This window comes from Scophthalmus maximus, chromosome 21, assembly GCF_022379125.1.
Source record: "Scophthalmus maximus strain ysfricsl-2021 chromosome 21, ASM2237912v1, whole genome shotgun sequence".
NCBI classification, from domain to species: Eukaryota; Metazoa; Chordata; class Actinopteri; order Pleuronectiformes; family Scophthalmidae; genus Scophthalmus; species Scophthalmus maximus.
This window is the reverse complement of record NC_061535.1, coordinates 11984893-12010224: the sequence shown is the minus strand read 5'-3', so window position 1 is coordinate 12010224 and position 25332 is coordinate 11984893. Positions and strand designations below refer to the sequence as shown.

The 25332-nt window shown below is 42.0% G+C and overlaps 2 protein-coding genes across 2 annotated transcripts; one reads left to right on the top strand and one right to left on the bottom strand.

Annotated features, from left to right (window-relative positions):
* Positions 1 to 734: 734 nt before the first annotated feature.
* Positions 735 to 19697, bottom strand: rsu1 (Ras suppressor protein 1). The gene is made up of 9 exons (XM_035618881.2): positions 19536 to 19697; positions 19279 to 19392; positions 19073 to 19123; positions 15042 to 15162; positions 13192 to 13310; positions 12205 to 12287; positions 11548 to 11662; positions 11170 to 11302; positions 735 to 1689 (listed from the first exon to the last, which is right to left on the bottom strand). Exons 2-9 carry the CDS (start codon positions 19385 to 19387, stop codon positions 1587 to 1589), a joined length of 834 nt encoding a protein of 277 aa, XP_035474774.1. The 5' UTR covers positions 19388 to 19392; positions 19536 to 19697; the 3' UTR covers positions 735 to 1586.
* Positions 19698 to 20332: 635 nt separating this feature from the next.
* trdmt1 (tRNA aspartic acid methyltransferase 1) lies at positions 20333 to 24677 on the top strand. Its single transcript, XM_035618880.2, has 11 exons — positions 20333 to 20486; positions 21502 to 21611; positions 21775 to 21851; positions 22097 to 22168; positions 22453 to 22518; positions 22737 to 22806; positions 22919 to 22996; positions 23212 to 23540; positions 23788 to 23845; positions 23926 to 24055; positions 24355 to 24677. The coding sequence occupies exons 1-11, from the start codon at positions 20423 to 20425 to the stop codon at positions 24453 to 24455; spliced, it is 1155 nt and encodes a 384-aa protein (XP_035474773.2). The 5' UTR covers positions 20333 to 20422; the 3' UTR covers positions 24456 to 24677.
* Positions 24678 to 25332: the final 655 nt, after the last annotated feature.

Below are 25332 nucleotides of genomic sequence, written 5' to 3'. Positions count from 1 at the left end.
CACTGACGCATCTTATCATTTTGCATTATGATGCGTTTCACGGCAAAGTGTTTATTGTTCCGTTCAGAGAGGAAACGGTGGATGAGTCAGGTCGACCTTACTTTATATTCTCTCTGAGGAAACGAAGACAAACATGATGAATGCTCTTCTTCTTTCCGGACACTTTGGAAACCCCCTTGCCCTATATTCTTGTCAATCTGCCGATTGCACTTGAAATGAGCTCAGGACCAAATTCCAACAATGCTATCAAGCAACATATCTCATCCACCTGTGAGCTGCTCTCGATGCAATCTCAATTAAAAGAAAAGAAAGAAGCCTGATTGGCTGCAGGAGGGAACAGAAGGCTGCATGATAATTAATATCATCTCATGTCACTGTTCTTTCCACTGGTGTCCCAGCTAAACTAGTCCTAACAATGAAGTATAAACTCATTCAGCCATTCAATTCAACGACATTGATTATGATCCTTCCGAGGAACGGAGGACTTCAGTTTTCTTCTTACATCGCCACTATAGAGAAAGAGCCTCAAGGCTTTTTTTCGCCGCCTTGAATTCCTTTGGAAATTATAATCTCCAGGATGTTTAATCACAGACCATCAAGAATTTTGTCAACTAATTTACCTCCAGGAGCCACCAGGTGGCGGTTTAACTTACCCTTGCTGCAGAACCGAGATGTTTTGTGAACAACATGAACTGGGACTTCTCAAAATAATACCTGAAATGAATCATATAAGAGAAGATTATTATTGCATTTATTTGAAATGTTCCAAACAGACAGCACAGTGAACTTTCAGTATATTTTTTGGACTGTGATAAAAGCATGATTGGATTTTTTTCTTTTACATTCATTCATTTTTGCAACAGGCTGAAATGTGATTGACACTTTTTAATACTTTAAAAAAATAATAATAATTGCACTGGAGAATGTGGACAGATAAAAGACAATGTGGGGTAAGTATAGTAACTAAAGTGAGTGAAAGCTTTTAAAATATAAAAAAATAACTAAACGACACTAGACTATGTTATAGAAATACGGCTTCCAGTGGAAATTGGAACCACGGAGAAGCTGAATTCCGCTGCATTCAGTGTTTGCCTTTGGTATCACTGCAGTCTAAAGCGGTTGTCAGACATGAACCTCGGAAAATTGGGTCCGGACATTTTCCCGAGATTCCCCTCGCACAAATTTTCTACATGGGGACTGGCAGGAAAAGTTCCGGAAAATGTCCAGAGCAACATTTGTGGACATTTGCGTTCTCACATCCTGCCTCGGGAAAATGCCCGGACTCCCGTGCATGTCTGAACGCAGCGCGACAGCGTTGCCTTCACAGGACGTCTTGATGCCGATGTCCTCAAAGGGTTGCAGTTTCATCTGGGGGCCACCGGCACCGGCACATGAAGACTCAAGACTCAAAACGGTTAAAATAAAATGTCCACCCGGTACGGCGGAATACAGTCCAAACAATAATTAACATTTCATATTTAAAAAAACAAACTTGATACATTTTGCACATAATACAAAAAAGAATAGAAGCAAAAGGCACATGCAGGGCGTTTGGCTAGCTGAGCGAGCGTCCGTCGCCACCCTCTTCACTTGTTCTTGGCGGCCAGTGGTTTGCGGCTGATCTTCTTGGTTTTGTCGTTGTTCTTCTTTGGAGGTTCCGGGTTGGCCTGCATGTGTCGGCCGTAGAGACTGAGGAGAGGAGAGAAACTTTCCTTTAGTCTTCACTCACACACAGAGACAAGTCTGTGTGGCTCCCATCTTTATATACAGTCTATGATAAAGCGTAACAAATAATGTACAGATGATCTTACTATTGAAAGATTCCTTGCGGGACTTAACATGTAATAAGAATATGAATATCAAAAGCTGAGTTGAATCAGGAGCAACTGGAATTTCCCCCCATTTCATACATGGAGTTTTTCACGAAAACAAACTTTGTGCAGTCTGGTTAGTAGGCTTCTAGGTCATCTAGTTCCAAAAAGATTTATGGTCAAACCCATCAATATATCTTGTGTCACCGATGTAGTCATTACACTCTACTGCTATAGCAGTGCAAAGTACAGACTTTGAGTGAGACGAGCATGATCTTCCTCTCTGCTCTACATCCTCCTCTTCTCCTTGTGTTTTCCCAAACACTAAAGATGCTGCTTCTGTTTCTATTTTTTTACGGACAAACTCTCTCAGGTTTCACCTTGAACATCCATCCATATTTCAGTGGGTCTGTTAATGTATCCATCACGTTTACGATCGTCTGAATTAGACACTGCCATGTAAACTGCATTTTCCTAAAACTTAATGAGGTAATATGCAGAGTTAGACATAATTGAATTAAGACATTCTGATTTTAGTCTGATTATGTAGACGTGTATATGTCTTAATCGCATTTTAAACGTCCAAATGGAGTTTTCGCATTTCACGACATCGCTAAACGCCGAGAGGAAGCTTCTTTTTTCTGGATGAGGGAGAAACCGGGATCACGCTACGTGTTTTTAAGGGAAATTAAACTCAAAAATTATAATTTAATAATAAAGCCATAGCAATGAAGCTGATGAAAAGATGAAGTTTAAATAAAATAAAATAATAATGGTTCATCAATATAAGTTATTCTTATCTTATATGCGTATATTTAAGTGTGGCCAAAGACATTTCTGGCACACAATCACTGTGATCTTACTTGGCACAGCGTCGGAGTTTAATTGGAACAAATACAGAGACTCTAAATATTCACAAAAGCAGATTTCCGGTCATCGACAGCGGACACGTTCGCTGTGGTTCACTTATCGGTGCCCTCCGTCTGCCCACCACCTCTTTCTCTCTCTCTCACACACACACACACACACACACACACACACACACACACACACACACACACACACACACACACACACACACACACACACACACACACACACACACACACACACACACACACACACACACACACACACACACACACACACACACACACACACACACACACAGTCTGTCACTTTTTCCCTCCCATGGGCGTCTCTTGATCACAGAGAAGTGAGAGAAGTCGGTGGAGTGGAAAAGAGTTTTTCCTCAGCTCGGTCTCTTTCTGTGCAGCTTGTTTTACAGATAGTTTCTCCTCCTCTCGCTGGGTTTCAAACAAGCCGCTTACTGAATGATGTTGGGGAGCACGTAAATTATCACATTTCATCAGCCTTCGTGTGGTCAGTCCAGTTCAGCCAGCTGGAGTTTCTGAAGGCTTCAGCTGCCACAGACGAAATACATTCTTGACGACTGAGAACAAGTCTTTAGCATCTCCCGACATCTTTTAATGTGGAAATTAGACCATGGGAGAAACAGTCCGTTACAGATGATGAGCTCAAATATAAAACACCTTTGTGAGAGGAATGACAGTGAAAGGAGGAATCGACCATAAAGTGAGCCGACTACAGTGCGACTACTTTGCCGTTGTCTGATGGTTATGGGAGGATGAGAAAACTGCAGTTCAAATACATTCACTAGAAGTCTTGTTTTACCAGTGTGACGGTTTTATTCAGCACAAAGCTTTACTGCATCGGTGAAATATTGGTCTCACTTTTATTCCTCCTCAAGTTATATGTATATAGATTGAGAGATATATAGAGAGATAGATAAGAAAGTTGGTAATGATTTCCTAAGATGCCTTTTGACAAAAGAAATGTAATTGATGTTTTATATTTTTCATTTTAATCACAAACTTTATAATTAATGATAATAACAAATAAAACCAAATATATAGAACTTGAATCAAGAAAATAATAATTTTTTTAAATAAAATTTAACATCAGCAAACGTAAACACCAATACCAATACGTCTGTGAAAACCTCATATCGGCGGATATAATCAGCCAACCGATATATAGGTCGGGCTCTAATTGTTTTACATATTGTCATTATAATGGCCCAAAATTATGTGAAAATGCATATTCCCCCCAAGCCACCACAGTGCCTACACGGCCCTCAGAAACCCAAAGTAAACGCCGTTGGGGACACGGCTTTTGTCTCCAATTGGACAAAACATAATTCGTCCCCAAAGGCAGCCGGTGACAGACACTGGCGTGTGCACACACACACACACACACACACACACACACACGCACGCACGCACGCACGCACGCACGCCGAGGATGTTCATACAAATCCACAGCGGTGGAGAACTGTCAGGTCTCCGACTCAAATGTCTTGTATTCTCTCTTTCTCCATCCCATGTCAACACAACTCAACTGGGAATTAAATGCTGCCAAGCCCCCAAATATCTGCCACCCATCAAAGACCGCGGCAGAGACAGGCAGAGGAAAGGGGGAGGGGGGGGGTGCAGTGACAGACATGCACCCAGTGGACAAAACTGTGATCCAGGAGGAGAGACCATTCCTGTCCATTTGAACATAAACGAACAGCATCGGAGGGGCGACGTTTGCCCTGCACATGTTATATATAGGCTACCACATATACAATATTTGTCACAGCCAAAGTTTCATAGTTTGCAATGATAAGAACATACAACAACACGCTACCTGCTTTTTGAATCTTTACATCTGAACGCTCCTTTAGCACCAAAGCGACGTCGACATTTAGGGTTTTTCATTGAAACGATAATCACTTAGATGATTCTGGTCAAGGTTTCTACATACTTACTCTACTGACCAAAGGATGTATTTGCCATACTAATTCCTTATTCCTACGAGCCTCAGGTGTATTTCGTGTGCATGATATTTAAAAAATGTAAGCAATGTAAAAATGTAAGCAATTTAAAAATGTAACGTTAAACTAAGCTGGTGTACATGGAAAAAAAACAACCTACTCGACATTAACGCATAGATTTCAAAATTCTCAAGAGTCCTAAGTGTCTTTTACCATAAAGCTTTAATGAATGTTTGACATATATTGTATTTTATTGTTAGAGGCTATGTCTGTCTGCTGGTTAGTTGTTTGGTTTGATTGGTTTGATTGAAAGGATTTATACGAAACTTGGTGGAAGGGTTGGGACATGGGTCAAGAAAGAGCCAAATAAATGTTGGTTTTGGTGGTTTAAGATTGAGGGGTGGATCCAGGAATCTACTGATTACTATGAGTTTGTGCGATTTGGTTCGACTTGGTTTAATTTAAAAGGGACAGTTGGACCTTGGCGGAGCTATGCGCTCTACTGGGTGCCATTATAGTTCTTCACATGTCGATAAGGGTAGGGTATTGGATTTTTCGCATGTTTATGACAATTATTTTAATTTCTGTATAAAGGACAGACATAGATCACAAACATATTTACATTTACACATGTGTGAAGCGGAGCTGCTGGAGGAGACCAGGACCGTGGTGACGGATCGTGTGCGCGCCTCTTAAGAAAAGAAAGATTATTCATCTAGTCAATAGGTGGCAAATGCAGCCCACTTGGTACTGTCATAACAAGCTAGTGTTCGCATAATTGTGGGACCCCGGCATTGACGGATGAGCCGAGGATGGAAGAATGTGGGGAGGGAGTGGGGGAGGGGGAAATGATCGGTCAGTGTGTCGTAGAGGAATAAATAAATCAATGTGAAGGACGAGGAATAATGCAGCCTAATTGATGATGGAGCGATCACTCCAAAAAAAGGGGGGGGGGGGGATCAGGGAGCCAAAATTTTACTCAGGGTTTTAAATAATTATTTTTCACACTGGAAGAATGTGTTGCTGTCAAAGAATCCTACTTTATCTCTTGTCTGTCAGTTGAGAACTGATATGCAGGGGAGCGTTTACATTTACTCATTTCACAGACACTTGCAAGTGACAGATTACACTCGAGCTTCAGTACAGTAGGGAGCGCACAAGACATCAGCAGAGACATATGTATCCCAATACCCTCCGTTAAAAACAAACAAAAAAATGATCCTATTATTTGTTAGTTGTTTCACAGTGACATTGCTTTAAGAGCTGTTTGTTCTGCGTTGGGTCGATGCCGACAGTCAGGACAATCCCACCGCATCACAAAGTTGTGTGATTTGTAAAAGATTTTCAAAGCCTGAACGCAGACCAAGGGGGACGACTCGTCCAACTTGGCAAAGCCTCTCGCTGGCAGGCGTGTCGACCTGTTCGATGAATTCAACGGGCGGACAGCTGTCATTGTGCGGAATATTTAAATAGTTCCCGATGGTGAACATTTTGCCAGCTGTGCGTAAAATAAGCGGAAGAGTTCGGGGAAAAATCTTCACACGGGAAAATCGCTCATCACGCTAAATATTAGTGCTGATGTTTGAGGGGCACCAGATCACAGAACTGATGAATGCTATAATTTTAAGCATTTGTTGTCCTTCTGCATCATTCTACTCACGTATACACAGATCTGGATTAAGTGAGGCCTTCTTACCTTAATCGTATCTTAAAATGGTTTAATTAATTAATACAAATAATACAGAGCACTTACACTTCTAGCAGCAGATCAACATAAAGACATTCCATTTCATCTTGAGTGTGTGTGTGTGTGTGTGTGTGTGTGTGTGTGTGTGTGTGTGTGTGTGTGTGTGTGTGTTCTAGTGCAGCTCCATAAACTGTTAGACCCAATTAAATGCAGAAGAAGAGAAGCGAATGGATTCAGATTCCTGATGACGTCTTTATGGAGTTCTGCTATTCCTCACGGCTTAATTAATCCCAGCAAAGTTCTCTGTGTGTGTGTGTGTGTGTGTGTGTGTGTGTGTTTAAAGAGATTGAAAGTTGATGTTTGCTTTCTTTTACCCCTGTGTTTGTGTGTGTGTGTGTGTGTGTGTGTGTGTGTGTGTGTGTGTGTGTGTGTGTGTGTGTGTGCGCGTACGTGTGTGCGTGTCTGATAAATGTGTAGGGAGGCCAGAGGCCATTGATCTGATGGGGGGCCTCCCGCTCGCAGCCACCTCATCTGCACCAGAGCTGCCAAGCAATTTAGCAGCTTCCTTCACTGGCAGAGAAACATTAGTAGGAAGGAGGACAACGAGGAGACAAGATAAGAAAGGGAGGGAGGAAAAAAGTGCAGGACGATAGAGGAAATAAGAAAAAGCTCCTAATTAAGATTCATGGCAACCAACCGGGGCGTTTGGCCAATGACGGCAAAGCCCTCTGCCTTCATCATTAGTTAGTTTCATTTCATGCTGAGCCATGAGTACTCTGAGGGACACGTGGGTGTACAGTATGTGTCAGTTCATTCATAACTTAAGTCAACATGTAAATATCTTCTACTTTTGTTAACCACAGATGAGTCCACATTTCTCCGCTGCAGTTGACAGCGAGGTCCTGCCCTGGTTAATACACAGGAGACGTCAAATGTCCAATTTTACATTTTGTTTATAAATGTAAAAGTAATGAATATTTGTCTTCGCTAACCGACCATTAAATATCTCACGTTTATTTTATTTAATTTTATAACATTTATTTTATTTAAGGAGGTCAAGTGCCCAACAAAATGTTGATATGTTGCGTAGCAGAAAATTCCTCAATAAGCAGTTTTCAGACATGAACTTTTGAAATTGGGTCCTGACGTTTGCTGTTTACATATGAAGAACGCAGCAGGAGATTTTCCGAACAATTCCAGAGCATTCAGGCGAGGGGTGGCGCCGGAGTCACTCGCTGTGACTCTTCTGGATAAATTTGACTAGGGGGCTGGAAAGTTACTGAAAAATGTCGGGAGAAACATTTGCGGACATTTGGGCATCTCGCATTCAGCCCCTCCAGAAAAGTTCACGTAAATGTCCGGAATTCAGTGCATGTCTGAAAGCAGCTATAAGGCTTTTAAGAGCACCGACACCTTTGCTTCTAATCTGCATATTAAAACCATTATTACGTGTCAAATTTGAATGTTTCGGACTTTGGAACCTCACGATGTTAGAATCAAGAGACGCACTGTGGCAAACATCAGTACAGGCTTGCCTCAGTAGTTTCATAACGTCCCTCTTCATTACATTGTCTGCATTTGTACAGTCAGAGCAAACCTCTAGTAAAATATAAAATATTATAATACTATACTGAAGTATACAAAAAACTTTTTTCAAAGATACCTTGTGAGTTACACACAAGGGGAACAAATTCATGTTGAAGCTGATACAGCAAAGACCACACACACACACACACACACACACACACACACACACACACACACACACACACACACACACACACACACACACACACACACACACACACACACACACACACACACACACACACACACACACACACACACACACACACACACACACACACACACACACACACACACACACACACACCAGTCCCAACCAGACGAGGTGGCAGTTATGGACGTAATAATCAATCAACCGCCGATCATTATTTGCTGATGTTTGAAACGGTATGTATTTATTTGGTGATTGGCTGATCATTATTTGAAAAATGTTGTGCTGCTTGACAGTGACTGAATATGGTTTGTTCATTATTCTTTAATAGTGAATTGTTTGCATTATAGTGGTTTTGTTAGTCGATTCCTTTCGGAGCATTACAGTAGAGTAAAAGTACTGTTGTGGCAACTCAGCTGAAACTTTTTGCTTGAAACTTTTTGAGGTGAGGCATGGAAACCGTACTGTACATGATGGGTACAATAAACAGAGGCCTCGGACATGATCGAAGGAAGTAATTGCATAATCTTGACGACAAACAAACCAACGGACGGGGGTGAGAACATAACCTCCTTGACCGTTGGTTTGTATGGGAAACTGCAGAGGCTTCACTCACTCACTTCACATAGAACTCGCTGACTCACAAAAATTGTTCTAACTAATAAATAACAGAGTTTTCCTGTGCCACCGGTTCTTTTAGGCTCCGGTTGCTACTGATTAAGGCGAAACAAGAGAGAGCGTTAGGTCAGAGGTGACGACTGTTGACAGACGATAACAGAAGAGAGGACTGAAGTCAGAGACAGAGGGAATATAAAGAACCAGTGTTCTTCCTTAACGAGCTGTACGAGGCGGTTTTTAAAGCTCCAACAGTTCACACAGTTCAGCGCCAACAAAACACACAATCAACACACACACACACACACACACACACACACACACACACACACACACACACACACACACACACACACACACACACACACACACACACACACACACACACACACACACACACACACACACACACACACACACACACACACACGTACATATTTCTCTACGCATTTTATTTTAATCATTTTCTCAGAACTTGCCTGGGCCCTAGAGTCAAGCGAACCCCTTGACCTGGACTTCGTTTTATTGTCAGTGGGTAGAAATGTGTGGTAGGCCCCCTGGGGTGCATACAAAGGTTTAGTGTTCATATGATTTTATTTGGGAAGTACGCAGTTAAAAACGTTTGCACGGCAGAAAAAGAGATAAAAACCGATATCACGCGCCGACGACAATTTCCGCCAGGGAAAACTCCTATGAAACCCTGTGAACGCCGATAAGAAGTTCTCCCGCCTTTCATCAAATATCTGTCCCGACGTCAGTGAGTTGGAGGAGGAAGGAGATGAGTCAGGTGCAAATGAATCGCGAACACACATGGATCTATTTGGGAAAACTGTTTAACAGCTGTCCAAAGATGCGTCTACATGGAGAGGCACACCGTGTCTTCTCTTTCACGGTTTCCCCTTCTTCCTGTGACCACACAGCTTTCTCACCCTAACGTGTTCTCGCGGTCTGTCCGTACAGTGTCTCCGGCAGACGGGGGGGGGGTATTATTGTCAGGCTGCTCAGCGCTGTGAAAAACAGCATCATTTACAGTGAGTGAGGGTGTAAAAATGTGAATTTGACATAAACATTTCGAACTATGGTTAACTAAGGTAACCTGTGGATTTTTTGGTAATGGGGCAAAGTGCTAAAAAACACAAGGAAGAAGAAAAATACACGCAAGCTAGCATGAAGGTAATAATTATAGAGTTTCTATGAACTTTTTTTTCAAGTTCATGAAATAAGCAACAGCGCGATAACATTAAAAAATATATTTATAATTTGTTATGCTTGTAAACTGCAGGGGCTGAACTATGAACTGTATAATGTCTCAACAGCGCACACAACTGTACAGTTAATCAGCTATAGTATGTTTTAAATAACTCACAGTGGCTCACCCAGCATATACACACATTGCTTCATACATCATACACAAAATATGTACTGGAATGTGGTTGTTGAGACGTGGTGTTGTGTTTTTTTTTGTATTTTGTGTCTCACTGACAGTCGCACAGTGCGGGGATCAGTTCCAGAGCGCGCCTCGGAGCAGCAGCTTGAGGCGTTCACACAGAGGATTTGCAGCATCTCCCTCTGTCTGGAACAAAGAACTAATAGCAGCCTTCTGCTTCACACTGCAGCCTCCCGACGTTTTCTTTTGTGTGGTTCACAAAGGATTAGACCCATTAAATTGTTTTTTCGCAGACTTTACTGACTTGTAGATTGAATTTTAAAGTGTTAAATTGGCTTTTTTAAACTCTGCTGATTATTTTTCTCGAAAAATGTATGAAAAACCTAAATCTGAGATTGGGTTTAATTCAGTACCTTTGGCACCTATTACAATTTAAAGTCTTCTCGAGGAAGCCCCTACAAGCTTTGCACACCTGGATTGGGGCAGTTTATCCTCGTTCTTCCCGGCAGGTCCTCTCATCAGACTTGATGAGGAGCATCTATGAAAAGCTTCATCTTCAATCCTCAGGACTCTCAACAGAAAGTCTATGGGGGTTTAAGTCTGGGCCACTAAAGCCAAAGCCGCTCAAGCATTTTGCTGTATGCTTCAGGGACCCCGCTGCGTGTGGCCGCTAACCATCCTTCCCTCGGTTTTGACCAGTCAAGAACCCTCACAGCGTGATGCTGCCACCCTCACCGTCGCTGTCGGGATGGTATTGGCCAGCGGATGAGCAGTGTCTGGTGTTCGCCAGAAATAGTGCTGCGCAAAATCTTCGTCCTGCGCAAAATCTTCGGAGAATCAGATGCCCTCAGAGTTTGGACGGACAGAGAACTCTAGGAAGAGACCCTGTGGTTCCAAACGTTCTTGTGCTATCCAGAAACACATTTAAAGCAATAGGAATGCCCTGATCTAGGCTTTGCCACAATTGTACTGTGGAGGTCTACAGAAAGTTCCCTGGACGTCACGGCTCAGCTTGGACCCCAAATAATCTGAATAAACACAAATATCAGAATGTGTGTGTGTGTGTGTGTGTGTGTGTGTGTGTGTACTTACTACTTATACGTCTCGGAGCGAACATATTCAAAAACGTGAGAGACTCCCAGCTGGAACTGGTCTGCGATGGGAGTGACCCAGGGATTATTCTCCGCCTTAAACACCTGTTTGGGACCAGTCAGATCCAGATTCCCTGCCAGAGACACACACAATCAATTGAATTTGTCTGGGGGTAAAATGCTCAGACTCGTTGATGTTCAGTTTGGTGAGCACAAATGGGGGCAACAGCGTCCTTTTTTGGCACCCCCCTCTCAGGTGGTTTGTACCAAACTCAGGAGTGAGAGTGTGTATATATGTGTGTGTGTGTGTGTGTGTGTGTGTGTGTGTGTGTGTGTGTGTGTGTGTGTGTGTGTGTGTGTGTGTGTGTGTGGTCAGTACCAAGTTCAGGGGGCAGCACGGTCAGTCTGTTGCCCTGGATGTGAAGCTCTTTGAGTTGGGCCAAATCCCCAATCTCCTTAGGCAACGAGATCAGATCATTGTCCCGCAGACTCAACTGGACAGCAGGGGGGAAAAAACAGAAGCAAAATCATTTAACACACACGTGCTGAGAGAATCAATGTTCTTATCATAATTATTTTACCTTAATAATCTTGCTTCGTGGATTCAAATGTGCACATGATGAATTTGTCTTTGTTCCTTATGAAAACAAAGATTGCTTTTCCTCTAGTAACTGGAAAATTGTAAATGTCGATTAAAAACAAAAGATCGAGAAGACCAGTTGTTTTGTCTAGTGCTATGTTAAGGTCAGTCTTTTATCTATTTACTATGATTTTTTTTCTAAATTCATTGAGTTTGTTATCTTTATATCGTAGATCTCTACATCACATCGTTAGATCTCCTGACTACAGGATTACTGTCGAGGCCTTGCAGTTGACTTCCACCTTTTTTTTTGTTCTTTTGTTCTTTTGGGGGGGGGGGCATTTGTGAATTAATCACACAAGATAAGAATTGCAATTCTTTTTTCACATTTATCCATACTCATGCAGCCCTCAGGATACATGACTAACTGATTTGGCTCATTTGACATTAACTTACTATTTGCAACTTGGTCAGCTTCCCGATGTCGGCAGGCAGGGCCTCGAAGTCGTTGTCACTCAGATAGAGAGCACGGAGAGTGGCTGGAAAACAAGCATCTCGGTCAGTGTGTGTGTGTGTGTGTGTGTGTGTGTGTGTGTGTGGGGGACGGCTCTAACTGAACTGGAGTCTGATCGATACCACCAGTCAAGCCCGATTAATGATACTGCCTCACAAACTGGACAGAATCAATCTTCACAGACCTTCTGCTTGTCTGGCAAGGCCACAGACTGACAGCGAGGAAGCGTTTGTCAACGTGCGGCGGTTTTAAAACATAAAAAAAAATAAAAAATGGGGTCAGCCTCCTCTGTGTTGGGGAAAAAAATAAGTATTTCACAAAGAGGCAACAAAGTTGTCTCATTTATCCATTTCAATATGGATCCAAAAAAGCTGCTACTGTTTGTACAGTCCTATTAATCTTTTAATGTAAAATCCATAACACACTGTACATGACTAATATCGCCCGAGGCCTGGCTCCTCTTCCTCCTGCCTCCATCCCTTGATCCCGGCAACTTTGTTGCCAGCTAAGTGAAAACACTGCATCAGATCATTAACAGCTAATTACTATACTAACTATAACCACTGGAATATGAATATGATAAGAGCAATCCGATCCATGAAGCCGAATTGAGTCTTTAAGGGGAAGCTAGAGAAAAACAGTCTGTCTTGAGAGTCTGTATTGTTTCTGTTGGACCTTAATATTCATAGAGGGATATTTCGTATTGGCTGGGATATGCTGGTAAACATGAAGTTAGCCAAACATACTTTAGTTTAGTGGCACTTTGGTTGAGTGAGTATCCTCTAGCTTCAGGTGTTCTCCAATACAGCATGATATTAATTTAGTAAATTATGGTCCCAATAAGAATAAAACAGAGAAGCTTCAATTATGTGGACTCGGCATAGAACACAATGGTTTCAGACCCTCACAACAAACATGTGTGTACTCACTGAGGTAAAAGAAGTTTCCAGGCAGGGAGCTCTGGTTCAGGTTGTTGTAGGTAAGGTCCAACACTTCCAGAGACGGCAGCGAACCGAATCCTCTGGGCAAGCCGCTCAGACGGTTCATCCTGTGCTCGCCAACACACACACAGGCCAAACATACATTACACACACAAACCCATCTGTGTAAAAATGGCAATTGCTCTTCAAACAATGGTACACTTCACCCCCGAGGGTCACGGGATGGCTGGAGCCGATCCCAGCGCACTCTGAGCGAGAGGCAGCGCTGTTATAGAAACAGGTTGAAAGAAAGTCTGTTTGGTATCTGAGCAGGAAGTTCACTGGCAGCAACTTCCTGGACTTCCTGGTCTGATGGGTTTTGACCATGTACAGTGACAGTTGAGGATTATTGTGTTCACGCCGTGAAAGTGCACATCAGTGGCAAAAAGTGGAAAAACAATAATATATGCAAAGAACATACAACAGTACTACAATTAAGTTCACCAAATAAAAGAAGCTCTTCAGTAACCAAAATTGGAAATTTCACTAGGGGGCGGGCAGGTAAAGTTCAAGAAAATGTCCGGACTTCACTGCCTCTCTGAAAGCAGCTCTTGATTAGTGTACTTCACATGTTTGTGTCCCCCAGTGGCACAAACATGTGAAGTATATGTCTGTATATTTTTTTTCTTTCTTTTTTGCTGCTTGTCCACATGGACCCTATTCATCAGCCACATCAGGAACCGAATAAGTAGGAGGCAGCTCAAAGTTCAACTCGCAGGTCACGGGGACGACTTTTCCATCTAAATTCTATTACGCGTGTTTGACAAATGAGTTCGGGTTCAAAACACGGAGATGCGTGTCCACTGAAAAATACACACACACACGCACACACACGCGCACACACACGCAGCCAACGGCAAAATAAACAAGATGATGAAAAGTGAATGCACAGACTGAATCGTAGTACGAGGCTTACACTATCCAGATGATGTTTGTTTGTGGATCAATTCCGACACCGAGGCTGCCCTCCTAATCTTCCTGTCACCAATATCCCGCCTGCGTGTGAGCTTCCACTCACATCTTGTTACATACATGCATAAAGACACTTATATATACAATTTTGAGGTTGGAGCAGTTTATGTCATTTTTTGTGTTGTACACTAAAAATAATGACAATTCTTAGAATGGGCTCAGACTGCAGGAGTTTCAGGTCGATTTCACCATCGGGATGATTACGTCAGTACTTTCCGAGATGAACCAAGAACACGAGAGCCTTTTTACAACGCGGCTTCTAAGACCTACTACAACTGTACAGACAAAACCTTCTTCTTCATGAGATCAGGTCAGACGTGAGGTGGTCCGTCGCCCCCTCTGAAGCGATAAGATAATCTTAATAATATCCTATATCGTGTGTGTATGTGCCGTTATTTTCAAAATCTTGTAGTGTGTGCGTGTATGGGATCAGAGGGAAGACAGCGTGAAGACTCTCCTTAATGTTCGATGCATACCTGCTTTCAAAATCTGGATTTTTGTAAAACACCTGTAGTCTAAGCGCAGCACTTTGCAGCACTTTGATAATAACTTGTGCGCAAAACTGCTGGTGACACCATCACTGCAAAGGCAAACGAAGTGTATTTTAGTCTGATCCAAGCGGCTGTTTAAGACTGCCCTTTAAACAAGCCCATCGATCTGGTTACTTTCTTACCACACAGCCTCATTAAGCAAATCAATCTGAAGCTGCGGCTGCCTGAGGGGGCGATTTCAGACTGTGGAGATGGAATCTGGTGACCGAGGTGGACTTTGTTTTATGACTAAAGCCCAAAGAAAGAAACGATGAAGTGCATGAGTGTGGGACATACCCGAGGTTGAGGTGTTTCAGCTTCTGAAGGCTGCTGATCTGAGTGGGCAGCTCCTCGATCTGGTTGTTGAACATGTTTAAAACTTCGAGGTTCTTCAGCTCGGAGACGTTCGCGGGCACCGCTGGAAGGCAACAGTCACAAAGGAGAGAAATAACAAGCATGTCAGACACACACAGAAGCACTTCATCACTTTTCTTCACTAAATCACACAGCGTGTATAGTTAGCACTCGTCAACAGCCCCCCCCCGATTCCTGACAACCCGCTAATCATCATTAGCCAAGAAGCTTTGACAAACCCTCATGTAATTAATAACGCGATTAGCTGCTGTGTTTGCCCCTGCGTCGATGCGTTGACCTTTGAGCAGCAGCACAAACACGGCAGCTTCTCCATTCACGACCATCTACGGTTTTATTCCCCCGACGGTCTGTGGGCGCAGATCAATGGGCGGCTAACAAGAGCAGGAAGTTTATTGGATACCTCGGGCTGATCCATGGAGGAACGAGGAACATGGAAGCGGTGGGACGAGGAGGATGAGAGTAAACCAGGCGCTGACCGGAATGCTCCCAGGAGGATGAGTGTTGGAGAGGTGAGGTGTGGGCATACTGATACCATATCAGGTCGACCTCGCGACCTACTCGTGTGTGTGTGTGTGTGTGTGTGTGTGTGTGCGCGTGTGTAAATTAAATACGGTATGACTCATATACACCGTCTGCTCATCAGGTGAGGCCTGCCACCAAAAAATATATAAATGTAAAAAACAATCAGTCACCAAGGGAGTTATGTTTTCATTTGAAGTATATTTCATTTGAAGACGCCCACATTTTAAACACTTTAATGACATTCATCCAATAAAAGATAAATACGGTAATGGGAAAAAAAAGTCTAACACATTAAAAAAAAATTCTTTAGTTGCAAACCTAATAAAATATTTGACTCTTTAAAATACAGATTCCTTAAATTCAAACCTAAAGTCTGAAGATTCACATACAATTAGCAGATCTAGTTTATGTTTAAATGTTAGAAATCAGCATTTCCAAAGAAGCCATCAGACTCAAGTCAAAGTCGTGTGACTCAACTTAACATGAGTCACATGACGTCCAAAAAAACATATTAATCACCTCACCCTAGCTTCATTTAAAGAAAGTGATGGTGGGTTTGTTTAAACCGTTTGATTTCAACACTAGAAATTTTTAATCATACTACAAATGCAGGCAGTCTTAAATATTCAATATTTTCTACATGTTTTAAAATATTTAAGTCTGAGAGGTTTTAACTTTCAAGCACTAATTATATATAATTATATTATGGATTGACAAAATAAATAAACCATGGTAAGTTGACAATTATATGAGGGATGCAGGCCAGTTAAAACATATTATACCGCCTGATGAGCAGAATATATTAATTTTGTGGAGCTAATGTGTAGTGTAGTCAATAATATAAATGCTGGAGAAGAACATGTGTAATTATAGCCGCAAGCAGCAGTAAGTAGAATTTAACCCCTTTGGGCTGAGGGGAGTGAAACTAGCTCACTTAGCACATCATGAAATTGCATGTAGCATTTCATTCATTGTGCACTCACAACTCAAACATGTGTCTGTCCAACAGCAGATGTGGTGAAACACAGTGTCTATTTTCAGGAGATGGCACTATTTTGGGTAAATAGTAGCCTCCAGAGCATGTACTGCTAATTTTGCAAAAATGTCACCACTTGCTTAGATGGGTAAACATTTTTGGTATTTGAGGCGCCCCCTATGGGGTGAGATCGAGTTAGAACCAAGATGTTATGGCTGATGGTGGGGACGAGAAATTCTAAATGTGTATCCCGAAGTCCCCAAAGGCTGCATACCAAGTTTGTTGGTAATAAGTCAAAATCCAAAAAGGTTATTTTCATTTTACTCTTCACAAAAGTCAAGTTTTATCCAAATTGTATGGAACAAATTGTGTTGTTATGGTTGCAATATCAGTTTACTTTGAGGAACAGGTTCACAGCAGCCGCAGTGCAGAGTGTCAGTGCTTAAAAGTACAACCGCCAACAGACGGATGGTCCGCGGCGTGTCTGCGAGTCATCGAAGGCTGCGTGTGTCTCCCCGGGGGCAGTTGAATTCAAAAAAGGGCCCACTGTTTCACTAAGCATGTCGGAAATCAATTTCATTTAGCTATCCTCTCACCCCGCGGGGCCACTGACCGGAGCTTGCTTAATGGAAAACACCACAACCTCCTATATGCAGGTGGACAAACTGCAGTTTTTATAAAGTCCTGCATACAGTATATTGATTTCCATATGGGATATCTGGCCCTCATATGTGTTAGTGGGGACCTGGGGAGATGCTACTGGATTACCAGGTTGCTGTGTGAAGACAGTTGGCAAAAAAAGCCACAATGGGAAAGTAAATAAAATTTTAAAAATAAGCTCACTTAAAAAAATAAAATTTTGCTGTATTTGTTAAAACAATGTCCTTTATCTCTAGGGTTATTCACGTCCAATACAATGAGGCTTATGAAATATTAAGTACTGATCTGCTACCTTTAGAATAAGGGGAATATTTCCACTTTTACATGCTCTGATACATAATCAAGTGAAATGATAAACGTTTAATCATCAGCCTTTAAATTCAAAATTCAAATGGAATACAAATTGAGTGTGAGCGTGCTGATGGATCTGTGGTGACCTCTGCTGGTGAAAACCAAAACCACTGCATCCCTTCATCCCAATCAGCTGTTTCTCAAGAGGTCAATATGCAGACACTTCCTGCTTCACATCAAATACAACAAAAACTTAGAGAGAAGCACATGCACTCATGTAAACAGACTGTAACTGTAGGGGACAAATCTGACTCTCTGACTCTTCAGTCTAAATGCAGCTGGCACATGATACCAAGTGTTTTTTATGTGTGGATGCCAAAAGGAATGCAGGACATTTGGAGCCAGCTAGCTCCAAGTTTAAGCCACAGGACGACACCTGGTGCAGCACTACTGAGGAAGACCATGAGATGCAACTGAAAGCACGACATAAAAATAAGACGTACCAAGAGTCATTTCACTGTTGTAAAGAGTTGTGGTCCAGAACAACCCTGTGGTAAGATCTGCTAGAACTACCTCGACCAATGAAGTTATGTTTGTGTCTTTGTTGTCTGCAAGATTCCCAGGGAATAATACATGGATCTTGAGGAAAAAAGAAGAAAAAAAAAGAAGAAGCCCCTACAATTTCCTGAAATTGTACGGAGGGGCTGTATGTGAGAAAAGCAAATGTCTGCTTATGTTGCTCATTTTCTAGAATCTTTTTCCCGCCTGTCCCCCTGGTAAAATTTGTGGAAGATGTTTGAGAGAATACAGGAGAAAGGGAAAACAATTTTACCCAGGTACCAGCCCTCGTCTGAACGCAGAAAGCAGTTGTGAACGGCAAACTACGGAAAATATCCGGACACGATTTCCTGGATTTTCCACCAGAGTGTGTGCATTTTGGATTGAATTTGATGGAACTGTTGTGCCCTTGGCGGAGGTATGTGCTCTACTGAGTAGAGACACCATCCATCGTCTACCACTTTATCCATTTAAGGGTCGCGGGCCAAGCTGACATTGGGCGGGGTTCACCCTGGACAGGTCGCCAGCCTATCACAGGGCCACATACAGAGACAACCATTCACTCTCACATTCACATTCACAGTCAATTTTGAGTCTCCAATGAACCTAACCTAATGAACCTAACCTAACCTCATTCTGGGAGGAAGCCGGAGGGGAGAACATGCAAACTCCACACAGAAAGGCCCTGGTTGTTTTGAACCGGGATTCGAACCCAGACCCTTCTTGCTGTGAGGCGAAAGTGCGAACCACTGCGCCACCGTGCAGCCCCTAGTTTAACACAGTATAAATAAAGCTAAGTGTGGACACTGGACGTGACCTGCAGCCTGACTGTGTGAGCTGGTGGTGTCTGGTGTGTGTGTGTCTGGTGTGTGTGTGTGTGTGTGTGTGTGTGTGTGTGTGTGTGTGTGTGTGTGAGAGAGCAGGGGATGGATGGAGAGTCTCTCACCTGTGAGCTTGTTGTGGCTGAGGACCAGCTGAGTGATGTTGGACAGAGTGACTGAAACAAAAGTGGGACATCAAGTCAACACTCACCTGAACTACTGATGAAAGTCTCTTTGCACATGAAACTCAATGGAACACACGCATGATATGCTACTAGCAACTGACGTGATTTGAAGTGACAACACAAATTTTGAACGACATCTTTCTTACATAGTCCTGGAATGTCGAGCATGTTCGAAATGCCTCTGTCGCACATCTCCACCTCGGGGATGTTCTTGTCCCGACTCTCCTCGACTATCTTCTTCAGAGACTTGGACATGTTTCCTGGGGACACACGGCGTCCGGAAAAAAAAGTTAGAAAAAGTCGCTCTTCGCCCCGTTAAACGAGAGAGATAGAACCACGACGACCTCGACGCGGTTAGTTCCGGGAGAAACGCTGACAACAGGAAGTGCACGCGCAGACTTACCGTTTGGAAAAGAGGAATGGAAGAAAAAGAAAAAGAGGAAAGTGTATTAGCGTTTAAATTCCAGATAAGACTCTTCTTTCGCCTCCCAGCTCAGCTCACACCCTACCGGAAGTTTATGTGAGAGCCCTCCGCTCTTCCATAATAGGATACTTCCGGTTCCCAAACGTGTTGTGGTGGCAACCCACCGTGACGTCATCCGTTGGTGGACGAGCAAACCACACCCCTCTGGTATAATATATATATATATATATATATATATATATATATATATATATATATATATATATATTATTATTTTTTTAAAAGGTTTTGGTCCCCTTACCCCAAAAATAATGGAAAGATTTTGTTTGTTATTGACAATGTTTTCAAAGACTTTTATTGTAAAATAACGTCGTTTTTCTTTTTTTTAAACGAATAAACCACTTTCACCATGAATCTATTAGGCCTTTTGGTAAGTCATCTATCCATAACTGTAAATTTTGTCATAAAACTAATTCTGTTATTTTCTTTAAAGATACTGAAAAGTATTCATGCGTCTTTGAGCATCTGGAATAGCGCTATATAAATCGGATGTGTTTTTAATTATTATTATTTATATAAAACTATTTTTTAAATCTAATGACAAAAAGTTTATTTATAACCCTAACGGGTGTATATTACTTTTAATATTTTTGTGTAATGTAACAAAACCCCTGGCCCTTCTGTTTTCCCGTTACTGTCCCTTATATATAATGGGTTTTTTTGTAAATATGTTTTTGTTGTTAAATGCTGGAGTGGTCCACACCAGTAGGGGGCGGTAATGCGCCAATCCGTTGATTTGAGCAGCATCAGGAACAGCTGCAGTTCAGTGAGCAGAGAGGAGGAGACCGAGCAGACCGTCATGTGTCATGGAGAGTGTGCGGGTGCTGGAGCTGTACAGTGGGATCGGAGGGATGCATTATGCCTTGAAGGGTAAGGAGATGATGTCAGCTTGGGTTTTTACCGTTTTGTTCCTGTCTCTGCACCAGGTCAGCTGGAGACAGATTCCACGTGCTAACGTTGTGTTGTTGTTGTTATTTCAATTGGAGCACGTTAGCATGAACTGTACAACTCACAACACGGGTGTTTGTGGGACCAACTAGTCCGCACACAGTGTCGTGGTGAAGCTGCTTTTAGTTTAGTCTGTGTGGAGTCCGAAAACACGAGGGGCAGGAAATGAAGTTCACGAAATAATGTTAGCGTGGTTGTGAACATTAGCGGTGGGAGCTAGCATCATGGCTAACAGGCTAACAGCAGCAAACCACTTAGCTGCACTTTTATCAAACGTGTGTGTGTGTGTGTGTGTGTGTGTGTGTGTGAGAGAGAGAGAGCTCAACAATGAAATCTGGGTTATTTTCCTACCCATTTTAAATTGTATACCTATAAATATATAATCAATATGTGTAGGACATTGTTAATATTGTGGTGGTAGCCACAAATAAGTTAGCATTTGTGAAACACTGAGAAGTGTAAAAATATGTTAGGTTCATTATAGTCAGACTGAAATGGACTGTTGTGATCACCCGACACCGATATTATGGAATAAATAAGAAGCTGGCAACTTTGATTGAGGAAATAAAGATTTTTATGATGTGAAATTAGGACAGAAACAAATCTTTCCTGCACTGTTTATTCTGTAGGAAAAAGTTTTCATATCGGCACGTTGTTAAACATAAACGCAGATACAGAGAGGATCATATCGGCCGATATAATCAGCCAACCAATATGAAGCGCTATAGATAAAAGATGCACCCCAAAGCTCTTCTCTGGAAATACTGGACTTTACTATGATAAATGTGGGAAAAAAATGAAGCTGCAGATAAAAGGCAATTTTAATTTTCAGGGGTTTGCTGTGGAACTGAAGGCATGTACAGTAACGAAAAACACTGCTAGATTGAGTTTAAAGAATCTTTATCCTTGACTTCCTCTTTGTCTTTATTTCCTCCAGAGAGTGGCGTACCCGGGCAGGTAGTGGCTGCTGTCGACATAAACACCACAACCAATCAGATCTACAGGCACAATTTCCCTGACACCCCGCTGTGGAACAAGACCATTGAGGTGGGCGATAGCGGAGGGGTTTGGGCGTGACTTCTCACATCTGAGCACCTGTAGAGATGGGATAGGATGGAAACACACACGTCTGGGCTCATTGTTTTAAACTTTGTAATGTTCAAATTTTAAAAACTTGAAACATTGCTGTTTGTTTTTTGTTAACTTTTAGGGCATAACACTAGATGACTTCAATAAATTATCTTTCGACATGATTTTGATGAGCCCTCCTTGTCAGCCTTTCACCAGGTAGGTCTTTCATGTTTTTTTTAATGCATTGTAATCCATTAATCCTTTATCCATCCTTGTCTGTGTATGTTTTGTCTTCCACAAAGTAAACTGTAGAAACTGTACATGGATGTTGTCCATTAGTATGAATGTAGTTTTTCTATTTATTAAAGCTCAAGTTTATTGAGCTGATAGGTGAATACATTAATATGTTTGTACTAAATCACTGTATTACTGTCTTCCATCAATTTTAATTCTCTGTGCAGGATTGGTCTTCAGGGCGACATTCAGGACCCCAGAACCAAGAGCCTCCTCTACATCCTCGATCTGCTGCCAAGGTCTTTAACCTCCACATTAAGCTTTTCATTGCCGTCTTGTTGGCCTGAATGAAAATCTGATTTAAATTGAAAAAAGTTCTCACCTCAAGAGCTGCTTACATTAGTAACAATGTTTGTAACAATGTTTGAACTTGAAGAAGAAGAAGAAGAAAAAAATATTTCATGCACATTTAGAGACTGTTGACTGTTGGAAAACGTTATTAAACAATAATACAATAAGTATTATCAGAGTCATAGCCTCTGAATTCTCTTTTTCCAACCGGCAATTGGGGGATGGTGTTCAGGCTGTCCAGGCTTCCCCGCTTCATCCTGCTGGAGAATGTGAAAGGCTTTGAGACCTCCTCTGCCAGGTAAAGATGGAGACGGCAACATATACATTAGGCAGACTGTGCTTTTGTGTAATGGGAAGGTTTTGCTATTTTTACAATCAGCCTTTTAAGAATATCACTTTCATTGTTAACAAGTAGAAAAGTCGAATTTGCTGGGAGGGAAAATTGTTTTAGAACTTTTGCAAATGTCAGCTCTATCAGCTCCTCATATGTCCTCATGTTATATTTCTGCTCTCTAGGGAACTTTTGGTGAAAACACTGACGGAGTGCGGATATACTTTCCAGGAGATCATGGTCTCACCCACAAGTGTAAGACAGACTCACTGCATGACTGACATTATTAAATACATCTGTGCTGTTAAAGCTCTACGTACTGCAGCAAAGTTATATTTTTTTATCACTGTTTTATTCACAAACCCAGGTTGGGATCCCAAATTCAAGACTACGTTATTTCCTGATTGCCAAGACTGCAACGGAAACCTTAAGCACCCAGACAAAGGTGAGCCTCATTGTTGGTATCACGGAATTTATTATGTGAAACATTTGAGTGCCTCTATTGTCACAAAAAGACAATTCCCTGTTTTCCAATTTTTTTTTGACTCTGAATAAAAGTTTTATGGTAACGGTTCATCTCATGGTTTACTGGCTTGTTTCCAGGCTTAAAACTCTTTGACAGACTGTGATGAAACCAAATTCTCAAGTGTCTCGTCTTAGATTTCAGAAGCCTTCCCACATCTTGCTAAGGGTGATTCCTCCGAGCTGCCCCCGGTCTTGGGTCCTACCCACCCAGGTGCCTGCCGGCCAGAAGAGGACGTGCAGCAGGGTCCCGTCCTGTATAAACTCGAGACGGCAACCGATGCCCAGAGGAAGATGAATCAGAACAACGATCTGTCCGTCAGGCAGATCCAAGACTTCCTGGAACCACAGATGGAAGAAGAAAACTCGGAGCGTTATCTCCTTCCTCCGAAAACACTGCTGCGATATGCCGTGCTCTTGGACATTGTTCAGCCCACATGCAGGAGATCCGTCTGCTTTACCAAAGGGTGGGTACAGTTAGCATCTTCATCTCACCGTCACCATCTTCACTTGTTCCACTATTAAGCCCAGAGGAGGCACAGCTTAAGCTCCATCTGCATTTCCACCCTCAAGGCGGCTGCATTCTCCTTCTTCCAAGACACAAGAAGAAAGGAAATTGTAACTTGTATGGCAAAAGTATATTCAAATGCATGTAATGTTCAAATGATCCATTGATAATGCTGCAATTTGACTGTTCATGTGTTGTGTTCGTAGCTATGGACGATACGTGGAGGGAACTGGCTCAGTTCTGCAGGGCTGTATGGAAACAGAGGTATGACATAATAACATAATAGTTAACATATAACTTGATCAATTCCTTTTTGGAAAATATTTTTTATGTGTGCTCTGCAGATGGAGAGTGTGTTCACTGGTCTGGATCAGTGCTCTGAAGAAGAAAAACTGGAGCGGCTACGGAAACTGAAGCTGCGATATTTTACTCCTCGAGAAGTTGCCAACCTCATGGGTTTCCCTCAGAGCTTCTGTGAGTTAATACAACTGTCGGCACTTAGAAGGCTGGAGATTTTATTCAACTAAAGTCTATGTATCTAAAACCTGTTTTTGTTTATTTTTCTATGCTATAACAATCAATGACCCACACTGTTTTACTGGATGACATGACTTCTGCCTGGCATAGATCCTTTAAGACAGAACAATCGTTTGGACTAAGATCGTTTTAGTTTTAAAACTAAAACCTTTTAATTTGAATCTTCCATTATTGGTAATATTACATAGCCAGGTGACTTACTTGTTTTCTTGATTTTCTTTCATTCTACTCTGCAGCCTTTCCAGAGCAGATCTCCACCAGGCAGCAGTACAAAGCTCTGGGGAACAGCCTGAATGTCGAGGTGGTGGCCAGACTCTTACGACTGCTGCTCTTCTAGAAGAAGAGCACTTTATTTTGTCATTGTTGATTATATATATTTATATATGTATAGTCTAGTTATTGCCAGACTTGTGTACTGATGAAATGTTGGTCAAAAATACTTCAGTGAAGTATTCTATTGACAGTAAAACTGCACATTTTCGCTTGGAACTCATATATATTTGTTTTCTACTTTTTTCTTATACACAAAATAAAAACAAACAACACATGAAACACATTATTTAAAAAAAAAAAGACTGATTTTTTTATTATGCATTTTACCAGGTTTATTCTTATTTAGCACTATCTAGCACAATTGAGCACTTTGTCATGCAAAGTGACTGCCACTGTATTTAATGTACTGTTTTTATTTTATTTTTTGTGCAACAGTGCGGCCCACAGGTGACAAAGCATTACTCCTTTAGCGGGTCCGATTAATTTGACTGCTCATCTCATGTTTGTTCAATGATCTAAGTTTTTACTCAACACTTGTTTTGTTAAATATGTCCACATACTGTAGCAGACAGGCAGCTGAATGGAACCTGATACAGGTAACGAGAGAATTTTATTTGTGGGCCGATTGTAGTTCAGTGCTTTTCATCCACAGGCGCCATCTGACCAGTTCCTGTGTGGCCAGTGGGTGAAACAGAGGCTGATACTGACGAAAATAAAATCAATCGCAGCTCAGCTTTGGGGAAGAGAAGACATTCGAGACAAGATGAGGAGACAGAGGAAAAAAGAGAGAGAAGGAGATGAGAGAGAGGAAGAGCAGGTACTGCCCAACTCAAACAAAAAGGGACAGTCAGATGCTGGCTATTGTAATTTCACATTCTCTATGTTTCTACTACATCTGCATCAGGCCAGGAGGGATGCTGGTGAGATGGAGACTTAAGAAA